The following is a 22,486-nucleotide window of genomic DNA, read 5'->3' as shown; positions in this document are numbered from 1 at the left end:
TGAAAGAACATGCGGTGCCCCCATGTTTGGTTTTGGTAATTGATGACAATCTCTATGGACTAATGGTCGCCTTGAGTTATATTTGAAGGGTTTGTCCATAGGCTTTTCTTGGAGTCCATTTGTTGGTTTCAAGGAGAGTTTGTGATGACCAAGGTGCTATTAAGGAATTATCCAAAGATTGGTCATATGAGTGTTGTGCTTATAGCAAACATGTCTTGAAGAAGAAGAGTGTGTGATCATTCATGTTTACCTTCAAGACATCATCGAGATGAAGAGAGTTGGAAAGATTCAAGGTTGATCAAGACTAAGTCAAAGAGTGAATCAAGTTGATCAACACACAAAGCATAGAAGATGTACCGAGAGGGATCAAGCGATCCCATGGTATGGTAAGCATTGTCAATTACGCTTTGTGTACTAACCCATGATCTTCGTGAGAGTTCTTTGTGGGGTTAGGTTGTGGTGTGCAAGTTCAAGTGAAGCATCACGAAGAGATCAAATGCTTGAAGCTTGTCGTCCATTGTGGTGACAATGGACTTGTGAAGATGTGCGGAAGAGAGGCTCACCCATAGTGGAGTATGGGGGAGCAATCAACTAGTCTTCATCGAGCCAACGCAATCAAGAAAAGTGGTCCAACTTGAGGGAGTCAAGATCGTCATCATCTAGCTCAAGTGGACCATGTGCAAGGCAAAGGTTTGCCCTTGATAGGTTTTCTATTTTACCGGTCTCATGGTAGTTGTGGGAGACCGGGTTATAGGATCGATTGCCGTACTATCAAGGGGGGCTCTCGATGAGTTGCTTGATCGTATCGTTCGTAGAGAGCTCAAACCATTGCATCCTTGCATCATCTTTATTGGTTCTTGTTTGGTTCTTTTCCTTGTGAGATTTGGAGCTCTTGGTCTTTTTATGACAAGCTCGAGTTCATCGAAAACGGAGTTCACTTGCATCTTCTATGATGTTTTCGATGTTGGAGGGTATGCCGGTTCTTCTCTGTTGTCGCCGTTTTGATGCTACTCGTTGTCTTGTATCCAACAAGCTTGAGTTTGCTCAATTCGGTGCTCATATGAAGAAGTTATGGCATTTCTATTTTTCTCTCCGCTCTGGTGCAGCCTTTCCTTCCCTTGTGCCTGCCCTGACCTGCCCCAGCGGTAGTACCGCGGTCCTCAGCGGTAGTACCGCCGAAGCACTCAAGCGGTAGTACCGCTCCCAGAGCGGTAGTACCGCTCCCCAAGCGGTAGTACCGCTTGTGGGCTTCGGCCGTAGTACCGCAGTGGTTCCGGGCTACTACCGCCTCAACTCGAGACTAATGTTTTTTGTGTCGGGTTTTACGGTACTAAGTGCGGAAGTAGTGGCGGTAGTACCGCTCCTACTCCCGTGGTAGTACCGCTCTGGGGCCAGGAACCTGACCTCCTCGTCAGCACGGCAGTACCGCTGGGTGGGAGCGGTAGTACCGCTTCAAGCGGTAGTACCGCCCTGCCCAAGCGGTAGTACCGCTCTGTGCGTGGGTGTTCAGTGGGGTAACGGTTGGATTGGTTTCCCCACTATATATAGGTGTCTTCTTCCCCATTGAACCTTATCCTTTGAGTTCGTGTTCTTCCCCCATTGTTGACCTTCTTCGAGCTTGCTAACTCTCAATCCCTCCAATGATTCTTGCTAGTTCTTGAGGGAAAAGAGAGAGGAGATCTAGGTCCACGTTTCCACCAATCACTTTCTCCTCTAAGTGAGGGGAACCCCTTGGATCTAGATCTTGGAGTTCTTCGTGTTCTTCTTTCATTCTTCCTCTCATTTTCCTCCCTAGCATTAGTTGCTTCGGTGGGATTTGGGAGAGAAGGACTTGGACACTCCGTGTGCCCTTGCCATTGCATTTGGTGCATCGGTTTGAGTTCTCCATGGTGATACGTGGAAGTGAAGTTTGAGAAGCTTATTACTCTTGGGTGCTTGGTACCCTTGAGCTTGTTCCTCTTGGGTGCTTGGGCACCCTAGACGGTTGGTGGTGTTCAAAGCTCAATCATTGTGGTGTAAAGCTCCGGGCAAGCGTCGGGGTCTCTAATTAGGTTGTGGAGATCGCCCCGAGCAATTTGACGGGTACCGGTGACCGCCCCCAAGGGTTGCCAAAGTGTACGGGTTCGGTGACCGCCCCCAAGGGTCGCCATTTGTACGGGTTCGGTGACCGCCCTCAAGGGTCCCTTAGTGGAATCACGGCATCTTGCATTATGCGAGGGCGTGAGGAGATTACGGTGGCCCTAGTGGCTTCTTGGGGAGCATTGTGCCTCCACACCGCTCCAAACGGAGATTAGCATCCGCAAGGGTGTGAACTTCGGGATACATCGTCGTCTCCGCGTGCCTCGGTTATCTCTTACCCGAGCCCTTTACTTATGCACTTTACTTTGTGATAGCCATATTGTTCTTTGTCATATATCTTTCTATCTCATAGTTACTTATCTTGCTTAGCATAAGTTGTTGGTGCACATAGGTGAGCCTAGTTGTTTTAGGTTTTGTGCTTGATAAATTAACCGTTAGGTTTATTCCGCATTTGTTCAAGCCTAAACCGTAATTATTTTAAAGCGCCTATTCACCCCCCCCCCCTCTAGGCGAGATCCATGATCTTTCACCCGGCCAGCATCAGCGGCGGCGGGGCGTTCTCCTTCCCCTGCTCGGTTCCTGGTGGCGCGGGCCGTCGGAGTCGGGCGGCGGCGTGGCGCGGGCACGGGGCGTGAAGGCGCGGTGGCGGCAGCTGGCGGCGGAGGCGCGGACTGCTTGCAGCCGTGCGAAGGGGCTGTGGGCGTTGCGGGCGGCGCGCGGTTCCTCCTCTCGGTCGGGGTGGTTCGGATCTGGCGCGCGGGCTCGCGGCTCTGCTTCCGGCGGCGGCTGGGCTGGGCCTTGGCGCGCGTGGAGGCGGGGTCTGGGCCTTCTTTGCCTGGCCCCCCTGGTGGTGGTGCCCCTGCGGTCCTCCGGTCAGGTCCGGCCAGCCCTAGTCTGGTTTCCCAGCCCTGCGGACCTCAAGACTTTCCAGTGCGTGGAATAACTCATAGTTGTGGCTTGAAATTCCCTCAATTGGCCCATAACTCTCCGATGAGGTAAGGGAACCCAAGGCAGGGGAACCGAGTATTTCCAAATGCTTAAGGTTCAGGAGGGATCGCAAGCCCTCTAGTGAGACGAGCGAACCGCGGTAATGAATTTCCAAACATTCCAACATCATGCACCAATGCAGTTGTAGAGATTCCATGCTTGAGTTCACAAATAATACCAAAGACCCGAGGGATCCAAGCGATCGTATGCCCTCTATAGCGACGACAAATGGCAATTTTCAATTGCCAGTTCTTCTAACGACGTACAGGAATCCATCTGTAGGTATGCCAAACTTCCTTCAATCACTTCTAATTTTCTACGCGTGAGGTTCCCCACAAAACAGGGTCGTAGTGTTTTTTTGGGGATAATATCCAAACAAGTTGATCAAGTGATTACGGGAGGAGACATCTTCCCCTCTCTTAGGCATCTTCATCAAGGGAGATAAATCCAACCAAGTCTTCGCTAGTCCCGTCAAATATTAGATGAGGGCATTTACCAATGGTTATCTTTGTGAGATTCAACAGGGTGTGCACAACTCCGTCTACATCTGACCTTGTCCATGCACCATCTACATATCAAGATGACGAAGCCTCGGAAGCTGAGATAAAGTTTGATTGAACCTTTCCTTCCTCTTCTGTCTTTAGTTGTTTCAACTGCGGGCAGTCATATAAAGTCAATTCATTCAGGGCGTGTGAATGTCATAAATAAGAGATAGCCACTTCCTATTATTCAACAATCTCTAATACAAAGACTTCCGAGAGTAGCCGCATTTGCAGTTATCATGTCTTCATGGGTCTGCTCTCGCACAACATGTGATGAGAAAAGTTCTTGTAGTACTCTATTTCAAACTCTTTAAAGAGATGAGCTGACTTAAACCTATGAATGAAATAGATATCATGCTTTTGCACAACAATATCTCCAAGTATTTTATATCCTTAATATTATCGAACGCTAACATTTTGTCATCAAGTGCCATCATCTCACTCGGAAGTCCATATCCATAAAGCTTTAATGTTTCCATGGAAGATCCCCCCATTGACACAATTGTTGAAACACTAGTCTTATTAGTTTAGAATATGTGGCTAAAGGCGGAGGGGGTTATGTACTTGCAAACGAGGACAACCGACCATAATGAGTTGGCTAGGGCTGGGAAACCATGACTTATGTTCAATTTCGTAGTTACAATCTTTCTGAAATAGATCAAACACCTCAAGTGCAGAGAAACTCCAAATCTCCAACACACTTAAACTAGACTTCATCTCCCCCACAGAAGTACAGGAACATCTCCGTAAATCTGGCATTCCATCTAAACCAGCTCTTCCAATGACGGAACCATGATTTCTCTTACTCTCTGCATGTTGCTCAACTTCAATCTTTTAAGAGACCGAAGCATTTCCAGAGATGGAAGTATTCTCCATTCTTCGCAATCCTCTATATGAACCGTATGTAATGACTTAAAAAACCAACATTCAATACTTGAAGATAGAAAAACCTAATCAGGACATATGGCAAAGCCAGTAGAACCATTCTGAATTTTTAGATACCCAAGATGTGTACGATTTGCCAAGATACACATAAAGGAATTGAAGTCAGGAGATACTAAAGACATTTGCAGTAGACGTAGATTATGTTCTTTTTGAAAGACATCTTGGAATGGTTTGAAGAACAAGGAGTCATATTCCCCCATTAACATGAATGTCCTCAACTTTCTCACTGATGCGACTATATTTTGCAAAAAGAATTCAAATTTCTCACTACGAGGTATATTCCTAATCGGATCATTCCTCCGATATACAGAATTAGTTACTATAGGCAAATGGTGTATTGTTGGCAAAGTTTCATCGCATTGCAAACCACCCAGAGTTGCACTCTGTTCATTTCATTGCATTGCAAACACCCAGTATGAAAGTTTGTGATGAATGGAATCAATATGTTGGCATCGTATCTACAACGACGATCCAAACTTTAGGCTCAAAGCGAGTTAAAACATATAATATTTGTACTAAACTTTCCTACTTACTTTGATTTATTATAGAAAATTATAAAGTTAACTATTATATTGTATATAGCCACAATTAATAATAACATGTTTTGATATGTATTTCTAACATCTATCATTGAAATATACACCACACACGCACCATACTAAATGTAAATTGTATCATGTAGCCACAAAGTTTTTTTTCCAAATAATTTCTCTTAAAATTTAAGTTGATCCCATTAAACCCTAAAAATAGAAATGAATGAAATCTCATATTGTCATCGATTATTATATGAAATTCGCGTCAAACTATAGTGTATGTATGTGCGTTATGGTGCATATTTTAATATTCTTAAATATCTCGAGATAGATATATAAATCATACAATTTTACAAATATCCCAAGAGTGGATTCTGGTCTACTAGCCACACACAAATAGAATATAGTATATAATGTTTTTATGAGGAGATCTAATAGCTGGCATGATGCTTTAGCTGTGATCAAATGTGGTTTACATGTTCATGTTGGTTCAATACTATGTTGGACAGGTTGTGTCTGAATTGAGTTTGATATTGAAATGAGATCGATTTTAACAAAGCACATACAAAATTGTAAGTGCATTTAGTCCCTAATGATATTTTGGTGTCGATGATAATGTGGTTAGTGAGACCAGTGTTGGTTATTAAGTTTATCTCAGGACATTGGTCTCTCGATGAGTTTATATGAAGTTGGTTGACCCCCACTTCAAAAAGAAAATGGGTGATGATTCTTCCGAAGACTCGAAGGTTTTTTTTGGGGAGTCATAGGATAACCGTACTATTAAGAGGAGTTGAGGTGATTGCATAATAATGGGGATCATGCAAACTATATATACCCTAATAATATAACTGCATGAACGTTTTCTAAAAGTTGTGTGAACATTATTTTACACTGCATAAACATTTTTAAAATTCACGATGACCATTTAAAAAATAGCTAATAAAATATATTTAGTGTATTTCAAAATATAAACAAAAATACAAAAGAACCAAAAAGGAAAATCAGAGAAAGCAACTAACAATCAAGTGAAGCAACAGGGTACTGGTCCAGCCCAATAGCTCGTCACTTGAGGAGAGGGATGCTCGCATTGGCAAATCCTATTTCTTTTTCTTTTTTGAGGGATCAAAATCCTATTTTTTGCCCGCACACATCGAATGGATATGGGTAGGCCCACTTTGGCATTTGCTAACCTGCTGGAGATTCTTTTTGGTTTTCCGTTGTTGTTTTTTTTCCTACTATTTCATTAGTTGCATTGCAGCAATGTTTTTTTTCTATTGTGGCCTGTGTTTCATTTTTTTTTTCATGCTGTTTCGTTTGTGGTGTCATTCCAGGGTCTTTTTTTTCAGTTTTTTTGCTGTGGATTTTGTTTCCCTTTTGCTAGTTTTTGTTTTTTCCTTCCAGTCCTTTCTTAATTTTTTTGCTGTTTCTTTTTTAATAAACAATGGCCAATTTCAAACATGAAGAAAATAATTTTAATACATGAAAATATTCATATTTTTGTAAAACACGATGAAATGTTTTATCACATGGAGAACTTTTTAAACATAAATACAGTTAATATTTTCAAGTACATGGTGAACATTTTAATATACGAGGAAGTTTTTCTAATAAATGGTGAACATTTTTAAAACATGCATTGAGCATTTTCGAATACATTAACCATTTTTAGTATGTGTTAAATATTTTTCAAAATACACATTCATTTTGGAGTATTTATGGAATGTAGGAAACAGCAAAAAACCAAAGAAAAACGAATAAACCAAAAATAACCACTACCTAGTGTTGCCTGGCAAATTATAGTGTAGAAGCTGAATCTAGGTAGTTTTGGAGAAGCTGGGTAGTTTCAGAATACACCCTTAGGTTGGCACGTTATTGGTCAGCCCTTTGCACCTCACTTCAACCGTAGCATGTTGATTTGATGCCAATAGGTGTCGACCAGGAGCTCTTGCTCGCTGCGAGCGAGACAAAGCCCCTCCTGAAAAAAAAACTATTTGACAGTTAACCGCAGATTTTTTAAGCCAATCTCTCGAAGCTTTATGAATTCGCCACAATGTTTAATTTATTAACCGTAGATAGTGCTCTCACATCCCCCTACGTTAGCTCTATATGGGCAGCCCATGTAGGTTTTTCCCCATCGGTTTTGGACGGCTTTTCTTCTGGTTTTCTATGACGGATTTTATTCCATTTTATTTACATTTTTTCCTAATTCTTGACTATTTTCTCCAATTCATGAACAGTTTTTAAATTTATGAACTTTTTTGAAATTAATTCATGTTTTTCAAATTGGCAAACTTTGAGAGAATTCTTGATCTTTTTTTATTTTCGATTTTTAAAAATTAGTGAGCATTTTTTGATTCATTTAATTTTTTCAAACACATGAAGTTTTTATAGATTTGCAAACATTGTTTTTCTAGAAACTCAATGGTCAACCAACACACAAGCCTAGGGGCTGTCTGGTTGCTGCCCTTAGAGAAAAGTGCCTGACCCGAAGCCGGACAACTGCCTGCACCTTGTTTGGTTGGCGCCTCGGCACAATTCGACCAGCCTGCCACGAGCATTTCCGGCACGTAATTAGTGGGAGCCAGGCCACCAAAATTGAGGCCTGACTCAGGCAGAGCAATCAGTGCGTGCCGTGTCGGCGCTCATTTTTCAGGCAAGTTTCTCAGGTTGTGAACCAAACAGCCCCCTAGTACACTAGAGCGGACGGAGGAGTCCGCTAGCGCAATCCAGGTGCCTCAATCGCTGGGAGGCGCTCTGTATGGTAGTTTTTTTCTTGTTTTTGAGGGAAATGCCCGACTTTATTAAATCTCAACAGAAAGTTTTACATAATCCGATGAATCTAGGAGCCAGACATAAAAGTAAGAACATTTTTAGCTACTCCCTTCGTCTCGGTTTACAGGGTATGCACGTCGTTTTAGGTGGAGAATTTAATTAGCTATATATGTATTATATGTGATAAAAATATAGGTTTAGAAACTGCATCCGCTTAAGAATTTAATGATATACTTTTGGTGACATATTACTCATATTTAGTTAGTCAAATGAATAACCTAGACCTACGCACACGCCCTCTAAACCGAGACCGAGGTAGTATGTTAACCTCCCTTCGTTCATGGCAGAAATTAATATGCTCCGTCTCGTTCTACATGGCCTTGATTTCTTCAATTTTTTTAGGCTCCTTGATTACTGCGTTAGCACCCCTAAGGGTTGTATGAATTTAGGCCAGGCTGTATACAAAGGTGGCCAAATGGGTTGATCTTGGTGTGCTTGCGCGATAGCCCACGTGCCCGGCTGTGGTGTCTTTCCACAGCCCGACGCGTTTTATAATTGGGTCATTCCAGAACATGAGAGAGCAAATGAGCGCTTCTTTAAGAGCCTCCCAACGATTATTTGAGAGTGTGCTAAATCACGTGTCGCGTTCTGGACGCTCCTATCAGATTTTATTCTTTTTATTTTACGCACACGTTTTTGGTTTTTAAATGTTTTTTTTTCATTTTTTGGTTTTTCACCGGTCCTCCTTCGAGCGCTTCTTCGGGAGCCTCCCAACGATCACTTGAGAGTGGGCTAAGTCACGTGTCGCGCTCTGTATGCTCCTATCCGATTTTATTCTTTTTATTTTATGCACACGTTTTCGGCTTTTTAAACGATTTTTTTTCATGTTTTTTATTTTTTGGTTTTTCACCGGTCCTCCTTAGCTTTTGGGGCAATTTTTTTCTTCGCAAGAGGCACGATTTTCCTTCCGTGAGAGGCACGTTTGTGCTTTCATGCCGTGCCTCTCGAAAACGAAAAAGGAACACATTTTTTGTTTTTTTCGCTAGAGGCACGGTTTAGGGTACACGTTTTCTATATTTGTTCCTTCCGTGAGAGGCACGGTTGTGTTTTCGCGAGGAGCACGGGCGTGCCTCTCGAAAACGGAAAAAACACGTTTTCTGTTTTTTTCCTTCCGCACGACACAATTTTGCTTCCGCGACCATGGTTGTGCTCTCGCGAGAGACACGGTTGTGCTTTTGCAAGGGGCACGAAAAATGCGTTTTCTATTTTTTTTCTTCCGCGATAGGCAAGGGTTAGCTTCCGCGAGAGGCACCGTGGTGCTATCGAGAGAGGCACGGTCGTGCCTTTTTCGGAAAGGGAAAAAACATGCTTCCTATTCAGTTTTTCCGTCCGATTTATTTTGTCTGGGTTCTTTTGTGAAAAAATAGTTCGTCAAAACGTGTCAATATGGAATCTAGTTTTGAAGATCTCAACGCGAGGAATCTAATGATGAAAATAGTTCGAGATTTGGACGCACGATTTAAGAGATAAAATGTTTGAATAAACAGATGTATGAAAAAGGAAAACTCTCAGATTACGACAAGTGTCGCGCATGCAGTGCGCGACTAGTCGCAAATTGAGGAGGTGAGAGTGATGTTTGAAAGGAGTACTTAATTAGTGATTTCGAGAACATGGCCTACCTAGGGTTGTGCCTGGGCTGGGAGGTTGGGTACGGCACGACCCATTTACTTTTCCTTTTAAAAAAAAATTCAAATACATATTAGCCCCTAAACCAGCCCAAGATCAGGGGATAAACATGCTATGAGCCAACCCGTCCGAAATCACTAATTGAGAAGTATTTCTTTCAAAGATCACTTCCACCTTCCTAGGTTGCGACAAATGAAGTACTACATGTACGTCACTTGTCGTTATCTGGTAGTTTTCCCTTTTTTCATAAATTCGTTTATTTAAAACATTTTATCTTTTAAGCTGTGCGTCCAAATCTGAAATCGTTTTCACCCTTGAATTCCTCACGTCTAGATCTTCAAAATCAGATATCATGTTGATAGGTTTTTAAGAACTTTTTTTCATGAAAAAACCGGAAGAAAAAGCCACACCAGGAGCACGTCTTTTTCTCCCTTTCAAAAAACTATTTCCTAGAGGCACGACGTGCCTCTCGCAGAAGCAAATCCGTGCTTCTCGCGAAAGCAAAACATTGCCTCTCGCGAAAGCAAAACCGTGCCTCTCGCAAAAGCAAAACCATCACTCTCGTGGAAAGAAAAAAAAAGAAAGTGCATTTTTTTTGTTTCCAAGAGACACGGTCATGCCTCTCACAGAAGAAAAAACAAGAAAATGTGTTTTTTCTCACAGTTTGTTTTTCGATTTTTTTGTCGAAAAGCTAAGAAAATCGGTAGAAAACCGAAAACCCGAAAAAAACAAAAAAACGAAAGGGTTGTGCCTTGCCTGGCCTGTTTAGGCCAGGCCGGGCCATCTGGTCAGGTTTGGGAGTATATGGGCCGTTAGTCAGCGGCGACACGCACCGTCGTCCTCCGCTCTCACGGTCTCTTGGTCCCATCCCTTGTTTCCCCGGTCGTCGCGCCGCCGTCGTCCGCCACCCCTTACTCAGGTCTCTCTCCCTCTCCCTCTATAGAACCTCCTACTAGAACCCTATCCATCTTCCTTCTCGTAGCCGCAGCCGGGCGGGCCTCGCTCGCTTCTGGATCGGTCGTGGGTTCGCTGGGGGGTGGAGTGGCTTTGGAATCCCACTAGATTCGATTTTTGCGGCGGCGTGGTTTCAGCGCTAATTTAAGAGTTCCGTATGAACCAGATTCGTTTCGTTCGTTTAGGCATCGCTAGCTGCTGCTCATTTGCGGTTGTCTGACTGAGGTGTCCTGAAGCGGAGCCGGACCTCCAGCTCCGGCACCGGCGAGACATGGCTGCGGCGGCGAAGGAGGTGGACATGAAGAAGATGGAGCTTATGAAGGAGGTAATAGGGCTATCTGTCCCATGTTTCTCTACACCTTGTGCGCCTTGCGGTCCTTTGGATTTGTTCATTCGCCGATGGTAAAAGATAGATAATCTGATGTGTTATTTGGTCCAGGTAAGAGCGCACCAAGTGGCGATCGGTGAGCTCAACAACCTGCCTCCATCCAGGGTAAGTATCTCCCTAAGTTTCTCCATGAATTTGGTGAAATACAGGCGATGGTCAATTGGGCTGATTTAGTGTGATGCATAGTAACAGCTCATGACTTACCAACTGTCTGACTTGCTGCAAAAACGCGCAGGCCGCGTACCAGAAGACCTGCAACATCTTCTTCCGCAAGGACATCAAATCCGCCGTCGCGTCCCAACAGAGTACGGTCGAGGCTCATCGGTTTTGTCGTTGTTGTTGTTGTTGTTGGAAGTGGTGATGTTGATTGTTTTCTTCTTTTGTATGTGTTCCCCTTCATGGTGGTAACATGATTCCTCCCTCTCTAATTCTTATTCAGAGCAACTTGATATCACCAAGGCGAAGCTGCAGAAGCTGGATCAGGCATCATGAAGGTTCACTGCAGGAATTAGCAGCTCCACGGCACAATAAGCGCCTTTGAAGTCGCGACTTATACTGCTTCTGCTGCTTCATTCATACATCTCCGTGAATCCTCTCCAATCCAACTGTCTTAGGAATGGCAGACAACGTGTATGCAACTTATATAGTTTTCTGTGTAATAATGGTGGTGTCATTACAAGCTGGTTGCCAGTTATGATCCAGTCTCATTTCTTTCTGAATATGGAGAGTAGATACCGGACTGTAGTCAAAATAGAACCATTATGAAGGTGATAGGATGATTTGAAGTCTTTCTGAACCGATAATCCAGTGACAGCTAACATGGTTTCATATATATGCATATTTATGTCCTGCCGGATTGTTGAGTTATTCAGTTCCTATGTATAGCATGTTTGTTGTTGTTTTCCTTATGTTGGCTTCCAGACAGTAATTAACCTTGGATCACTTTGGCTCATGTCATAGCTTGTCATGTATCAGCTGAGGCATGTACTCACAATCTTGGACAGGACTGGGTACAGGGGTGACGCTGGTCTGACCTCAAGGTTTTTGAGCAGAAAGAGGATTTTGTTTATCTGTTGTGCCATTTCAGGGCAAGTGTTGCATGACATTAACTACTTCTAGTTTGACTTTCGCCCTTCTTTGCCTGTCAATAGATATAATCCTGTATAAAATTCAACTTGTCTATCCCAGGAGATCATGAAATTCAAAACCCACGCAGCAATTCATGCCCATAAGAGAGAAACAAATTGCTAGTTCTAGGAGAAACAGGAACGCCCTAAGCACTTCAATAGTAAGTACAACTGAATATATGTTTGTGTGACTGTGAACTCAGAACAAAACACGCTCCACAAAACTACAATGCAAACAAATGATACAAAAGACACTCAAATGAATAGGGTTCAAGTCGGCCATCTTAAGCAATTATAGGAACTACCCTGCAGGTCACCGACATTCAGTGCAACAAGCCTGAACATAGAATGGAGATGAACAGAAAGTCGTCTCGGCGGAAAAGACAGCTCAGGGAGGAGAAACTCGTCTTGTTGGAAAGACAAATCAGATGGCCGGGTTCAAGGTAAATGCCTAAATTCAAATTTGTTGTCTGCTGGCGGGCCACGTGATGTGGTCTCATCATCAAACTGATCTCCCAGCATATGTGGACCTAACTTCTGCATCCGGTCAAGGACCTGAAAACAATCATCTCTTTTAATTCTGAACATGAGATGAATAATATATAAACAGCAGAAAGACATGATTTACCTCATGAAGCTTTCGGTTTTTGATATGACAAAGAAACACTAGGCTTCTCCTACAGCATAAATCCCCAGTTCGATTTCCGAAATACAAACAAGTTGAGAGAACAAACATTGAGATTATGAGTGTAAGACACCATTATCGCGACCACACGAGAATGAGGTTCTGAAGTGAAACCAAACCTGTTGATATCACAAGAAAAATGTGTTAAGCTAAGTACTGCAACAGGTGAGCCAGGACAGGGATGGCCTGGACAATCCCTCCAATAGCATATAATTGTACGATCTGTTGTTTAGTCCAAAAAAACTGGGCATGTATGGTAGAAGTATACCTTACAAAGATATTGAGCGATCAGGCCACATAGCTCCCATCAATTTCGACCTCTAGCTTGCTTGTTGCAAGCGATCTGCATTGTTTTGATAACTCGACACTGCAGTCGTAGATCTCCAGCTTTTCCAGTGAAGGTGGGAGGCCTTCGTTCGGAAGTCCTGCGATGAGATTGCAATCTATGATCTTCAACGTCTTGAGGGAAGGGTGGACACACAGCCGTGCAGGAAGATCTATAAGTTCACACTCATTAAAATGGAGCTCTTGCAGGGACCTAAGGAGCAGAAGCGCTCTCTCTTGCTCATCTGTTAGTCTCATTTCATCCGACAAAGTAAGCGTTAGGCTTCGGAGGCATGTGAGGCCCTTGCAGAATGACGTGTTAAGGGGAGACAAATCATCGACCTCGAGACTTTCCAATGTAGGGAATAACTCACAGCTATGACTTGAAATTCCCTCAGTTGGCTCATTACTCACCAATGAGGTAAGGGAACCCAAGGCAGGGGAACCGAGTATTTTCAAATGCTTGAGGTTCATGAGGGATCGCAAGCCCTTTAGTGAGACGAGCGAGCTGTAGTACTGAATTTCCAAACGTTCCAGCGCCGTGCACGAATGCAGCTGTAGAGATTCCATGCTTGAGTTCACAAATGATACCAAAGACCTAAGGGTTCCAAGCGACTGTATGCCCTCTATAGTGATGAGCAGATGGCAATTTTCAATTTCCAATTCTTCTAACACCGTACAGGAATCCATCTGTAGATATTCCAAACTTCCTTCAATTACTTCTAATTTTCTGAGGCGTGTGAGATTCCGCACAAAGCAGGGTCGTAGTGTTTTTTGGGGATAATCAATCCAAACAAGTTGATCAAGTGATTGTGGGAGGAGACATCTTCCCTTCTCTTGGGCATCTTTGTCAAGGGAGGTAAATCCAACCAAATCTTCCCTACTCCCATCAAATATTAGATGAGGTCATTTACCAATGGTTATCCTTATGAGATTCAGCGGAATGTGCACGACTCCGTCAACATCTGAGTTTGGCCATGCATCATCTACATATCCTGATGACGAAGTCTCGGAACCTGAGATAAAGTTTAATTGAACCTTTCCTTCCTCTTCTATCTTTAGCTATTTCAATTGCGGGCATTCATATAAAGTCAATTCCTTCAGGGCTGGTGAATGTTGCAGCATCAGAGATAACAACTTCCCTGTTATTCCACAATCTCTAATACAAAGACTTTCAAGATATGGGAGAGCAACCTCATTTGTAGTTATCATGTCTTCATGGGTCTGCTCTGGCACAACATCTGAAGAGAAAATTTCTCTGCAATACTCTATTTTCAAACTCTTTAAAGAGATGAGCTGACTTAAACCTTTGAATGAAATAGATGTCATGCTTTTGCAAGACAATATCTGCAAGTATTTTATATCCTTAAGATTACTGAATGCCAAAATTTTGTCATCGAGTGCCATCATCTCACTCGGAAGTCCATATCCATAAAGCTTTAATGTTTCCATGGAAAGTCCCTCCATTGACATAATTGTTGAAACACTAGTGATTAATAGTTTAGAAAGTGTGGCTGAAGGCGGAAGAGGGGTCTGTACTTGCAAACGAGGACAACCGACCACAATGAGTTTCCTCAGGCTAGGCATCGGCGGCTTAAGCTCAGTTTTGTAGTTATAACCTTTCTGAAATAGATCAAACACCTCAAGTGCAGAGCAACTCCAGATCTCCAGCACCCTTAAACTAGACTTCATATCCCCCACAGAAGTACATGAACATATCTGTAAATCTGGCATTCGATCTAAAACCAATTCCTCCAATGGCGGAACTAATACTTCTCTTACTCTCTGCATGTTGCTCAGCTTCAACCTTTTAAGAAACCGAAGCATTTCCAGAGATGGAAGTATTATCCATTCTCCGCAATCCTCTAGATGAACCGTATGCAATGCATTAAAGAAAGCAACATCCAATACTTGAAGATGGAAGAACTTGCTCAAAACACGAGGCAAAGCCTTCTGCTCAGTATGACCATATTGAATTTTTAGATACCGAAGATGTGTAGGATTTGCCAAGCTACAGAGAAAGGAATTAAAATCAGGAGATGTTGCAGACATTTGTAGCCGACGCAGATTATTTGCTTCTTCAAAGACATCTTGGAATGCTTTGAAGAAAAAAGAGTCATATTCTCCAATTAACACCAATGTTCTCAGTTTTCTCATTGATGCGACTATACTTTGCAACGAAAATTCAAACCTCTCATTACGAGGTATATTCCTAGTCTGACCATCCCTCTGATATACAAATTTGGTTATTATGGACAAATGGTGTATAGTTGGCAAAATTTCATTGCACTGCAAACCATCCAAAGCTGCACACTCTGTTCTTGAACTAGCCTTGCAAAATCATGTATCAGGCCGCAAATAACATAGAAAGTTTGACATTCAAGTTCAACCTGCTCAAACAGGCCCTGGTTCACCAAGTCAGTAAGATAGTACCGTCCCATCTCCTCCAAACTCTTACTTGAATGATCACGCTTCACAAATCCATGTGAAATCCAAAGACGAACTAGCTCCTCAGCAAGAAATCCATAACCGTAGGGGAATATAGAACAATATGAGAAGCATTGCCCTACAGGGTAGGGCAACTCATCATAGGAAAGCTTCAAGGCAGACATAATACCACCAGTGTGTTGTAGGGATTTCCAATCTTTAGTCTTCAGAATGTTATTCCAATGATCCACAATAAGATGATGTCTTAATAGTGCCCCAACAGTTTGTGCTGCTAATGGGTTTCCTTTCAAATTTTGTGCTATTTTCTGTCCTAAGTCACTGAGACTTGCTTGCTCTTTGTAATTCTCATCACCAAATGCACATGCTTTGAACATTGGCCAGAAATCAGCATTTTTCAAACCATCTAAGTTAATTGGTCCAGTTGTACCTCTCTTTTTGGCAACAAATGATTTTCTTGTTGTCAGAATTATCATATTGCTAGTTGCACCATCAGAACTGAACGGAGCTAACAATTTGTTCCATCGGCCATCATCCATGCCTTCCCAGAGATCATCTAAAATAAGTAGAACCCTCTTTGATTTAATATGACCCTTCAAGACCTCCTGAAGCTTGGGAAAGCTGCATATGCCATCATGTGTTTCTTGGGAGACGTGATCTAACATCTCTCTCGTGAGTCTCATTTCATCAAAGTTGTCGGACACCCAAATCCATATCTTGTGATCAAATTGACTTTCCACAGCTAGATCATTGTATACAAGCTGAGCCAGAGCTGTCTTCCCAACTCCTCCGATGCCTAAAATAGGCAAAACAGTTAAGCCGGCAGTTGCTTTCTGTTCTTTTATCAGTGATTTGATGGATCTCTTCTCTTCATCTCTCCCATACACTTTCCCTTGAACAAGACTTGCTGTTCTTCTGCATGGATCTGAGATTGTACTCTGACGGGTATTTGAAATTGCACCACTGGACCCAAGTATCTTGAGAAGCCTTGTGATAGCCTCTCGTCCATCTTGCAGCTGACAAGTAATGTCTTGTATCCTTTCAGAAAATCCGTCCTTGTTCCACCCGTTTGGGTTAGCTGTGGTGATGTGTGTTGACTCCTGACCTGTTCTCATCCTTTCTCTGTTGAACGAATTGCCAGTTGCAACAGGCACAGAAACTGTAGTAGCATCAGCGGTGCTGAAATAAGAAAGAGATCAAGGATTGGCAGTGAGAACCATAAATACGCCCTTAAGCAGATGTATAAAACAAGACTCCCCAAAAATGTGGCGGTGCAAGGCATAAATAATCGGAAAAACTAACGCCCACACGTGTGGGCGTTTGCACATCGGCCACACGCCTCCATCACCACTCATTTTGCCACGTATGAATATATGACATCAGCAGAAATCTTTTTGGTTTTTGGCTTAAAAATGTTTTATCTCCTAATTAAAAAAGCGAATTAAAAATCTGTTTTCATCATTAAATCCGTCTCGACGAGATCTTTAAAACTAGACCCCATGTTGATATGTTTCGACGAATTTTTTTTTTTTGCCCAGAAGTTGCCATGATGTTTACCCTCTAGTTGCCATAGTGCTTAAACTAAAGTTGCCATGTGGCAATTTTAGTTTGTAGATAATGGCAATTTTAATTTTTTGATGATGGCAATTCCAGTACTTTGATCATGAAAATATTTTGTTTATGAACCATGGCACTTTTAAGTGTATGTATCATGGAAATTTTAGTTTATGGTGCATGGCAAGTCTAGTTTCTTAATTCCCCGTTTATAATATGTTAAAATTTACTTTTAAATGTAAAATAAAATAGCTGTAACATATCATGGCAACTTCATTGTAAATATCATGGCAATTCATGTGTAATAGACATGACAACTTTTAACCAAAAAAAAAATTTCACCAAAATATATCGATATGAGATCTAGTTTCGAAGATCTCGTCGCAAGGGATTTAATGGTGTAAACGGATCTTCAATCGGATTTTTCATTTAAGAGATAAAACATTTTAAAAACTGAAAATCCAAAAAGATTTCTACATACATGCATGCGGTGACATGGCGTGTGGGCGAATTTGACTCCCACCACACGTGTGGGCGTTGGCGTTGTCCTAAATAATTTAGGTACCTTGAAGAAGGGTCACTTGCTCCACGTTTCTGGCGACAACCTTTGCTTTTGAAATGATTGCGCCAAACTAATAACCCCTTATTGGTTTCGCACATAACCTCTGTTTGATAGCTCTTACATCTTGCTCTAGCACGCCCTCCGTTTTGTTCAAACTCTGTGATTTCGAAGTGATTCCATTCCTTGGATTGCAACATGCTATTACCGTTGCTCTGTACATCGTCATCATTTTCTCTAGATCTCTCAACTTGCTGCGCTCCAGCATGTCCATCCGTTTGGAGCAGTGTCTCTAAGGCAGAAGAGAAAGTGAAGCAGACATTTAGCATAGTCGTCGTGCTCCAGGGAAAATAAATTGGAACTGCCAATTAGTAACAACTAAGCAGATACTTGGATCTAAACCGCAGTAGTAAAATTACCTGGCTCGAGCTCCTGCTTGAGCCTGTAGCCGTCGAGCTCGTCGACCACATCGTCGGCGTCGTAGAGCAGCTCCTTGAGACGAGCGAGAGATCGGGTCAGAGGCTTGTTTCCGGCCGCCCTCCCCTGCACAGCAGAAACCACCATCTCCACTGCCTCGACCTCGGCCTTGAGCTTCATGGTTTCGTTGCCAAGGCCAGCTTGGTGGATCCACCAGTCCAGCTTGCCGCCGGCTGGAAGATTTGCAAGGATGGTGTCGGCAAGCCACCCAATCGCAGGCTCCAGGGTGGGGTCTTCCACCGTCTCCATTGGCAGATCCGGCAGAGCAGTAGCAGCAAATGGAGACGACAGCAGTGGGAAGCAACGCGCAAGGAGGACACTACCTGGAAGGTTGGTGGCCGTGACTGCTTCGACCAGCATTATGGGGCTGCATTTTCTCTCCGGCTCCGTACGTTCGCATGCTCTGCATAACAATTGTTAATCCTATCATCTTGTCAGTGCGTATCGAGTCATGGCTTCTGTAAAGCATGGCGGCATGGCTGTAAACCCTAAGCACAATGCCAAACTAATGATGACTCCACTGTTAGAGCATCTCTAACAGATCCCGTATACCAGGCCCCGCAAAAATCGGCTTAAACGATACGGTAAAACAAAGCGTTATTTCTAATACATTGATTATTTTGATCCTTTTTTAAATAAGTGTTGAACACTTTTTAATACATTTAATAATCCGTGGTGAATATTTTCCAAGTACACATTCATTTTTTTGTATTCCTAATTTCTTTTATTTACAAAAGGCAGATAACAATAAAAAGCAAAGAAGAATTCATAAACCCAAAATAACCCCTTCATAGGCTTAGGTTGGCACATTACTGGTTCAGCCGTTCGCACACCGCTTCAAGCGCAACCTGTCTATTTGAGGCACATAGGCGTCAACTGCAAGCGAGCAAAGCTCCTCGCGGAAAGCACTATTTGGCACATGTTGGCTGTAGATAGGGTGGCTGGGGAAAGTCATTTTGCGCGATTCCGTCTCGTGCCGATACATCTGAGAGCATCCATTTCTGCTAAGATTCGTGCAGATGCATGGCCCATCTAGATGTATTGTGTTAGTATATATTTTGTATTTTTTTCTAGTCAAATCAATGTCAGCTTTATGGGTCCAAGGTCACTTTTTGTCACACAAGGTACGCATGCAACTCTCTTCTCTCTCTCTACTCACAGAACAAATCCATAGACTTTATTTCATTGTATACAATCTAAAGCAACAATATCTTTTAAACTATAGACACATTTATGAGGCTTTTATATTTTTGGATTACTGGCACAGGGACTTTGGAACTAGACCAATTTTGGATACATCTCAAACATATTTAAATTTCGACGTTTCACATTTCACTAGAAAACCTATTTCAAGACTGTGAAACACGTTATTATAAAAATATGCAAATGTACTATATGTACTTTTTGTGAAATAAGCTAGTGAAAAAAAAATGTAGGTTCTGAAAGTGAAAAGCAATCTGGATTGAAATGTCAACTTGTGAAACCGTTCATTTACAAATGTGAAATGGTTTTTTGTTAATAGTGAAATATGATCTTTCAAAAATGTGCAATTGAAGTACATATGATTTATCTGAAACAAGCCAGTGAAAAGTGAAATGTAAGTTTTGAAAATGAAAAACAATATAAAACTGGAATGTGAACTTGTGAAACCGATCGAAATCATTTTATTCGTAAGATTTCAGACGGGTGAAAAATGTTAAATGTGTTTCATGAATTTTAAACCATTTAAATTTCAGACGGGCAAAACCGTTGATTAAAAAAAGTCCATCCTATCAAAGCATGCAGGACCTGGGAGGCTGAAGTCTTCTGTTTCTCAGACACATCCACACCCAAACGCTCGTAGGAGAAAGAGAAAACGTACGTAGAGAAGTTCCATATGTTCTTTTTAAAACTAGGATAACCCCCGTCCTCTGCTCAGGAAAATGCATGCAGCCATATATATTATTAATAGAGCAAAATCCAGCAGCCGAACAACATCAACCCGGAAAAAAAGCAAAAAACAAACCTTGAGGCCATATACCTCGCGATAGTAACTCCCCAAGATCGATAATCACTAACCCTATGATACAAGACACAACATAAACGAAAAATACACAACTCCTAAGCTACACCTTCAAGAAGGAATCACCGCCACGTGCGCCGATGATGGCGAGTTCACCACAAGGTTGAACTTCGGATTCTTAACCCCAAAGCTAAGCTTCAATCCACCACCTTTAGCAAGGACATGACGGAGGCGCGCGACGACATAGCCCGATCAGAGATCTTGTGTTTCCACCGGAGTGCATAAGCTCGTAGTTGAAGTTGTCTGTATCATCCGCCTTTATCCGTCTACCGACGCCTCGATAGCTGGATACCTCCGGAGGAGTCAACGGAAGACAAAGACGTCCCATACCACATGTCTCCCGCTACTATCGCACTACCTTCGATCCAACAACAATAGGCTAAACTTGAACCTCCACCAGAGCTGCCGTGCATCACCTGCTGGTAGCAGGCATGACTTGACGTCCTCCGTATAAGACGTTGTGCGTAGCATCCGCCGGTAGCACATCCACCGGTGGCTTCACCTGCAAAAGACAAACACCGCCCAACAACTCCGAGAGAGGCTCATGCGTCACCTGCCGAGCTGCATCGAACCCGGTCTATTGATGGAGGGGACGTCCCATACCGCCAGCAGCCTCAGAAGGCCATCACCATCTCGAGATCCGGACTTCGAGTCGCTCACACGACTCCGGAGTCCGCCGCCGTTGATGAAGAGGGGCCGCCGCCCCGATCCGGACGCTACATGGAGCACCCACCGTCGCACCAGCCTCTGTCGTCGCCCATACTACGGCAACCGGCCTCCTCTACCGATGTGCCAAAACGTTTTTTCCAAAAAAAAGGTCGCCCTCCTCTAGTGACCAGGGGGTGATACCTTACGCACCACCATAACCTTCCTCCCTCCTCGTCCTGTCGCCGCTCGAGGGTGGTTCCCTCGGCCGGATTTCGAATTTGGAGCTGCAAGATCTGGTCCTATGGCAGGTGTCCCGTCCAAGCACGACGCGCGTGTCACTCACATCATCAGGTTTCTGTTTGTGGTAATCGTACGTCGACCCAAAATGGCCAGCACTCGGGCAAGCTGCTCATGTCAACATCGTATATTGTCTCTTTCTCTATCACCCGCTTTGATGGCCATGGTCTCGAAAGAATATATATATGCTCTTCCCGCTGGCAGTCGAAATCAACATCACACCGCTGTCGCGCGCGCATAGATGCATCCCATGCCACGCTTCTAAAAATTGCACTAAAATGAGCATGTAGGTTATACGGAAATATGCATCCATGCATGCATGCTTCAGTACAAAAAGGTGAGTTGGTGAGTGATACTACTTAGCTTTCTTTTTCCATAGTAGTATACTACACAAATTATGTACACTGAGTCACTGACCATTAATTGCGGCCTGTTTAAGTAGACTGCAAAGCGTGACGGCACCCTATAAGACGTCAATGTTAGATGGAGTAGAGGTAAGAATCAAGACGGACTCCTGTACCCAATGGCGGAGCTATGTGTATAGCTGAGGGGGCTATAGCTCCCCTCCCACCCAGCCCAACTATATTTTATCATGAACTCAATTAACTATATTTCCTTTTGTAGCTTTCTGCGCTACGTCCCGCCCTTGCAGATGACCATGAGCCTTCTTCGTGTAGTACACGGTGGGGCAATGATTTGCAGGGCAGTTGCCCCAGCAGGTGCTGGGACGTTGACTGCACTCGACCTCTTTGACACGGTGAGCTATCATGTATGCATAAACATCCACATATGCACATACCATGTTTTGTAACTGAAAATTTCCTGTCACAGGTGATGATGGGCCTACGGCTAGTTTCCTCTGCCTGCTGGTTGACGGTGTCAGACCTGGTGGGTCGTTCCCTGCACCAGTGCCACAAGTTCGTAGACGGTACGTGCGATCTCTACTTGGCAGCCGGCGTGCTGGCTCTCTTCGCGGTGGCCACCAGCGTCCCGGTGGTGTACTACAGTCCTGCACCAGCAGTATATGCAGCCCAGGCCCAGCAGTTGCTCCACCACTACTAGGTATAGTTTAATCCTTTCAGTGTATGTTTGGCATGCAATATTCTTTTTAAAAAGGAAGCATCCCATGCCACGTTTCTAAAAAATTGCACCAAAACGAGCATGTAGGTTATACCGAAATATGCATCCATGCATGCATGCTTCAGTATGAAAACGTGAGTTGGTGAGTGATACTACCTAGCTTTGTTTTTCCATAGTAGTATACTACACAAATTATGTACACCGAGTCACTGACCATTAATTGCGGCCTGTTTAAATAGACCGCAAAGCGTGACGGCACTCTATAAGACGTCAATGTTAGATGGAGTAGAGGTAAGAATCAAGACGGACTCCTGTACCCAATGGCAGAGCTATGTGTATAGC

The 22,486-nt window shown here is 43.2% G+C and overlaps 1 protein-coding gene and 1 pseudogene across 3 annotated transcripts; one reads left to right on the top strand and one right to left on the bottom strand.

Moving 5' to 3' along the window:
* Window positions 1-10,365: 10,365 nt before the first annotated feature.
* LOC119302100 lies at window positions 10,366-11,753 on the top strand. Of its 3 annotated transcripts, none has more exons than XM_037579119.1 (5): window positions 10,366-10,463; window positions 10,665-10,823; window positions 10,938-10,991; window positions 11,122-11,191; window positions 11,326-11,753. In XM_037579119.1, the coding sequence occupies exons 2-5, from the start codon at window positions 10,770-10,772 to the stop codon at window positions 11,376-11,378; spliced, it is 231 nt and encodes a 76-aa protein (XP_037435016.1). In that variant the 5' UTR covers window positions 10,366-10,463; window positions 10,665-10,769; the 3' UTR covers window positions 11,379-11,753. The 3 variants fall into 3 exon arrangements, with proteins under 3 accessions (XP_037435016.1, XP_037435015.1, XP_037435014.1); XM_037579118.1 differs by having other exon boundaries at window positions 10,371-10,463; window positions 10,684-10,823; XM_037579117.1 differs by having other exon boundaries at window positions 10,389-10,823.
* Window positions 11,754-12,120: 367 nt separating this feature from the next.
* On the bottom strand, window positions 12,121-18,437 carry LOC119302097 (annotated as a pseudogene).
* Window positions 18,438-22,486: the final 4,049 nt, after the last annotated feature.

The sequence above is a fragment of the Triticum dicoccoides genome, chromosome 5A (genome assembly GCF_002162155.2).
Source record: "Triticum dicoccoides isolate Atlit2015 ecotype Zavitan chromosome 5A, WEW_v2.0, whole genome shotgun sequence".
NCBI lineage: Eukaryota > Viridiplantae > Streptophyta > Magnoliopsida > Poales > Poaceae > Triticum > Triticum dicoccoides.
Note: the sequence above shows the minus strand (reverse complement) of the source record. Positions and strands in the feature narration are given on the sequence as shown.

Coding starts and splice junctions, on each gene's coding strand:
- LOC119302100 (XM_037579119.1), top strand. CDS start 10,770: ATGGCTGCGGCGGCGAAGGAGGTGGACATGAAGAAGATGGAGCTTATG. Junction 10,992..11,121: donor ACAACCTGCCTCCATCCAGG/GTAAGTATCTCC, acceptor AAAAACGCGCAG/GCCGCGTACCAGAAGACCTG. Junction 11,192..11,325: donor CGCCGTCGCGTCCCAACAGA/GTACGGTCGAGG, acceptor ATTCTTATTCAG/AGCAACTTGATATCACCAAG.